Source organism: Onthophagus taurus, chromosome 6 (assembly GCF_036711975.1).
Source record: "Onthophagus taurus isolate NC chromosome 6, IU_Otau_3.0, whole genome shotgun sequence".
In the NCBI taxonomy this organism is placed as follows: domain Eukaryota; kingdom Metazoa; phylum Arthropoda; class Insecta; order Coleoptera; family Scarabaeidae; genus Onthophagus; species Onthophagus taurus.
The window spans coordinates 31,106,161-31,111,837 of NC_091971.1; the positions used below are offsets into that span (position 1 = coordinate 31,106,161).

The 5,677-nt window shown below is 34.9% G+C and overlaps 1 protein-coding gene across 1 annotated transcript; it reads right to left on the reverse strand.

The window, feature by feature from the left end:
• Positions 1 to 938: 938 nt before the first annotated feature.
• On the reverse strand, positions 939 to 2,174 carry LOC111416715 (zinc finger MYM-type protein 1-like). Its single transcript, XM_023048806.2, has one exon. It carries the CDS (start codon positions 2,172 to 2,174, stop codon positions 939 to 941), a length of 1,236 nt encoding a protein of 411 aa, XP_022904574.2.
• Between the last annotated feature and the right edge of the window lie 3,503 nt (positions 2,175 to 5,677).

Below are 5,677 nucleotides of genomic sequence, written 5' to 3' on the forward strand. Positions count from 1 at the left end.
TTCTTGTGTTATTGTTTCACTTAAGGCTTGAAGGGTACGTGGTTTGTTTATGTATACTCGTGCTTTGAGGTAGCCCCATAAAAAAAAGTCACAAGGTGACAGGTCCGGTGACCAAAAAAGCCACTCCACATCTCCACGTAATAAAATGAGGCGCCCAGGGAAGGTCTGCCTTAAAAATTCCGTAGCTGCTCTCGATGTATGGCATGTCGTCCCAACCATAAAGTATTGAGGTTGATACTCGACCACGTCTCCATTCTTATTAATAACTAAATGGCGGCTCCTGACGAACAGATACCCCCTCTTTATCGACCAAGGTTCTCCACACCTTGCGTGGCGCCACGTTCAAATTATCCATACCTCCCTGTCTAACCCTGTAGCACTGGGATTTCTACATATAAATCGTTTACAGTTTTCTGAACACATCTGTCAGCAGTTTTTCTATCTTATGTCCTGGGGCAAAATCAACAACGGAACCTTTTCTTAGGAGTAACAGTAGCACTATTATTGGACTGCCTTGATATACTAGGTATTTCAATGCCACAACGTTTCAATTTGTGTTTCACTGGTTCCTGTAATGTTTGTATTGTACTTCTTCTTTTCATGTGTTGTTCAAGGAGAATGAAAGCTACAGTCAAGGCCGTCGCGAGGCTTTTTTACGCCCTAGGCCAAACTGTCCTATCACGCCCTTTGATTTGTACAATATACAGCACAGAATACAGAATCATTTTCTATGTAGTCCAATTTAATGAACTAATAGCATAAATGAATAGGTAAAATATGAATAGGAAAAGAAATTTAAAAACTCTTTATAAAGAATAACATTGTCTAATATTTTATTAATACTAAAACATAATCGTATCGTTACTTCCAACAATATTAACATTTACGTCATAACATTGTAGATGCCGCACATTTCCCTTTGAAGGCAGGCCACAATATTAAAATGCTACTTTGCGTGCTTTCTCTTGTGCAAATAATGAAATTAATTCACAGAGGTCCAGATTGTAAGCCAGTTCTTGCTCTATTGATATTGTCGCTAATCCAACTAATCTTTCTTCAGTCATCGTTGAGCGCAAGTACGTTTTAATTAATTTCAATCTAGAAAAACTGCGCTCTGCACTTGCTACAGAAACAGGGAGAGTTAATAAAATCCTTAACGCGACGTAAATATTAGGAACGCTATTCTGGAGATCATGCCTTAAAATGAAAAGAAGAACTTCAGATGGGCCCATTACTTTTGGAAGTGTTCGAGACACACTTTGAAGTTCCCAGCATAAGTCTTCTCCATCAATGTCTTTACAGGAATTATGCGTTAAGGCACTTTCAAACTTTTTGCATTGCATAAGAATATCAGCTTCGTTTTTATCCTTTAAGTTAAAAATATCGTAAAGAAACCCAAATAAAGCACAATACTCTTGCATTTGATTAAATCTGTCCTGTATTGCATTTACTGCATTATCTATAATCATATAACAGAATGATATTTTATAGTTTTGTTTGGGATCTTGTATTGATACACCTTCGGCTTCATAATCAAACTGTTTTTTAATTTTCCTTCGCCTACTAGGTGCATTAGGAAAATTTGCATCAATATCGAGTTCGTTTGCCAGAAGTGTAGCATCTGATAAATTCTTTTCGAAGTTTTCATCTGATCGACAACTTACAAGATAATTCTTTATAACTTCCAGCTGTTTCGTACATACAAATATGTCTGCATTCTTATTTTGCAGTAATTTGCTTGTAATGTTGATTTCGAAAAGAATATTGTACCACGTAATAAGTGACACTAGAAATTTAAATGTACTTATACCATCTGCAATTCCTTTTGCTTCCACGCGCATGATGTTTCCATTGTGACCTGCTGATATGAAAGCACCTGTTGTTTCTTGTAGTGGCACAAACCTAAGAAAATGCTCCCGTATGACCACGTCAGGTTGTTGTGTTTCTTCATCCATTACATCAACAAATCTTATTATAATTGTCATTTGTTCCGTATGACTGATGTCAGGAGTACAATCCAATATGATTGAATAATATTTGGCTAATTTAGCACTATTCAAAATTTTTGCTCTTATAGCTCGTGATAGCAGTTGTATAAGTTCATTCTGAATATCCTTGCCGAGATAATGAACAAATAATTTAGCATCTTTAACTTTTTGCAAATGTTCATTCATGACTGGATCGAAGGTCGCTTAGGCTTACTAGCATCAGCCATGACAGTTCTATTGAAAGAATACTTTGATTATTCTTGAAAAGCGAACATCACCTATTGCAAGTGGTATTCATAGAACACTTTTGGAGCAAGACATCGATAGGTTTTTAACAGAACGCAGAACACCGTAAACGACATTGAGAAAAATTTACAAGAATCGATTTTTTAACTGCTTTATCTTACAGCATGTTTTTTTTGTGGGCAAGAGGTTTAATGAGTTTTCATTGAAATAAGACAGTTATTAAAAAACAATTTTTGTGAAATTTTCTCAGTGTTGTTTACGATGTTCTGATGTTTTAAAAATCCGTCGATATTTTAACTAATTTTAACGTCATAATATTTTCACACTTACCAAATGTTTTAAATCACAACACAATAATAAAGGTTTTTTGGAAAAATGCGATCCGACTACACGTAGAACTACTGCTAAATTTTATAGGTTAGCTATTTAATTCTAGTGACATTTCTTGCGTTGGCGGTGGTACGTATTACACTGGTATTCCGGGGTTCCCGTGAAAGCAATAGGAAGTAAGGTTATATTTATGTCTACTTCCTTGAGAGACATTAGAGACCATTAGAGAATGTAAAAAAGATCAGGCAATACACTAATTGAAAACCACGTTAAAATTAAAAATATTATACATAGTCCTTATAGTCCGGTCGAGTATGTAATACGTACAATTGTTAAAGGTTGCCTAATACAGTGGTCGCTTTTGTTAAAAATTTGGCCCAATTAAGATTAATTTAAGAAAGTGCAAAACTTTTGGCTTTTTTTCTCGTGCGCCAAAATTTTGCGCCCCCCTAAACTCGCGCGCCCTACGCAACCGCCTAAATTTCGCTTATGTCGCGCCGGCCCTGGCTACAGTTCTTATAAAATGGCGTCTGCCATGTTTTTTTATCTTTTATTGCGTCTGCATTCGTGCTGTTGTACTATACTAATGCATTTACAGCACTTATATTTATCATATGATAGAATATGGTTATTAGCTACCTCCTCGTTGCTTTTTGCACTGAATATGCAGTGTATACCTTGTCCAGTGTATCAATTCCTCCTTTGGTACTGTTATACAATAATATTTGTTCTGGTTTTTCTGTTTCTGGATCTATAGTAATATTTATTTGCTTCAAAAAGTACTTTCAAAATTAATACAAAAGTTATTAAAATAACTTTTAATGGGATGAGTGGCGCTGCTTTTTATTACCGCAGATATACTTAATGTTAGGCTTTATGGATGAAAGTTGAATTCTCATATCAGGTTCGGCGTCAATAAGTTTGTTGCGATATTTATTTTTTGTCGACACATAAGCTGAAAATCCCATTTCACACATATATGTAGTAGCAAATGCTAATGTATATGTGTAATGTATTGTTAAGTTAGACCACTGGATGGCGTTACCGTATAGAACATTGTATTACATATGTGTTGCATCAAGTTAGGACCAGTTAATAAAGAACGTAGCAAAGGAAAGCACGTGTTTTATTGAACTCAACATGGTGACAGCGGTATAAAAGTGCTGAATAAGAAAAAGAAAAGAAAAAGTGAAAAATGGAGGAAGCAAGGTTAGAGAAAATGAGTTTCACGAGAAACGTAAGCCAAAACTGGGAAAAATTTAAAGGTAAATACAAATTATATATAGACGCGTTCTGCGACGAGAACATAAAAGAAAAGAAAAAGATAGCAATGTTGTTATACGCTATGGGCGATGAAGGACAAGAGATATTCAAGTCATTTAATATAAAAGAAGACGAAAAAACATTAGATACAATCATGGAAAAGTTTGAAAAGCATTTCGTACCGAAAGCGAACGTTACGTACGAACGTTATATGTTTTTTAATAGAAAACAAAAAGAAGATGAAACTTACGAACAGTATGTGACAGTGCTCAGAAATTTGAGTGATAACTGTAAGTTCGGTACCCTGAAGAAAGAGCTGGTGAAGGATATATTTATTGTGGGCATAAAAAGTCAACAACTAAAAGAACAATTACTTCGCACCCAAGATTTAACTATTGAGAAGGCTTTAGAGATGGCGCAAGTCAGGGAAATTTCCGGAAGCCGAGGCGTTGGATGCGAGACATGAAATCGAAGTGGTAAAGAAGAATGAAAATACTAGTCGAGGTTGGAGATGTAAAAAATGTTTAACCGAACATGAATATAAGAAATGTCCAGCACATGGACAGTGTTACAAGTGCAACGGTGCAAATCATTTTTCAAGGGCATGCAGAGCAACAAGCGGCAGCAATCGGGAAAAGGCGGAGACAACGCGGCGATACCAAGGGACAGAGACGGCGACCAGCGGTCAGAAGAAAGGTGGCGGCAAACGTGGATTCAAAGGAGTAAGAGAAATAGAAAAAGATAAGTACCTTAGTGAGAATCAAAGTTCCGACTCAGACCACACTATTGAGACTGTAGTAAAAAACGTAAACAGTGTAAATTCTTGGTTTGAAAAGTTAAAAATTAACGGTAAATTTTTAAGTTTTAAAATAGACTCAGGCGCGGATTGCAACTTAATGTCGTTGGATGATTATGTAAAATTAGGGTTAAATAAAAATGATTATAATATAAATGATATTATAAAAACTAATGATTATATCAGTACGTATACAAAGGAACAAATTTCAATGGCAGGTTACGCTAAAATAAAGTGTGTGTTAAAAGAGAATAGTTATAAAATAAAATTCTATATCACACAGAAAACGTATAACAATGTATTAGGTTTAAACATATGCATAAAATTAGACATTTTAAGAAAAGTTAATCAGTTAAATAGAGGTTTTGAAAAATATGCTGATTTATTAGACAATAAGATAGGCTGTATAGACACAAAAGTTAAACTAGTATTAGATAAAGATGTTAAAGCAAAAATAGCACCATTTAGAAGAATACCGTTTAGTATTAGAGATGATTTAAAGAAAGAGTTGGATAGAATGGTGAAATTGGAAATTATCAAACCAATAGAAGAACCGACTGAATGGGTTAGCAACATAGTAATAGTAAAAAAGAATAACGGGAATTTAAGAATATGTCTTGACCCACAACAGCTTAATAGAGCAATAAAGAGGAGCCATTATCCACTTCCAACATTAGAAGAAATGGCAGCAAAATTGCATGGAGCAAAATATTTCACCAAACTAGACGCCAATTCCGGGTATTGGATGGTACCACTGGATACTGAAAGTTCAAAGTTGTGTACATTCCAAACACCATTCGGAAGATACCGATTTTTAAGAATGCCAGTTGGATTGAACTGTTCAGGAGAAATTTTCCACAGAATAATATCTCAATCATTTGAAAAGATTAAAGGTGTCGTTACCTTCCAAGACGATATTTTAATATACGCAGAAGATAGCGAAACATTGGAAAAGAGAACGATAAAAGTATTAGAGAAAGCGAGAGAGAAGAAAATTAAATTTAATAGACAAAAATGTAGCTTCAATATGAAGGAAGTGACGTTTTTGGGTCAT

What these genes read in the sequence shown, in the direction of transcription:
- LOC111416715 (XM_023048806.2), bottom strand. Translation starts at nt 2,174, where the DNA reads ATGAATGAACATTTGCAAAAAGTTAAAGATGCTAAATTATTTGTTCAT.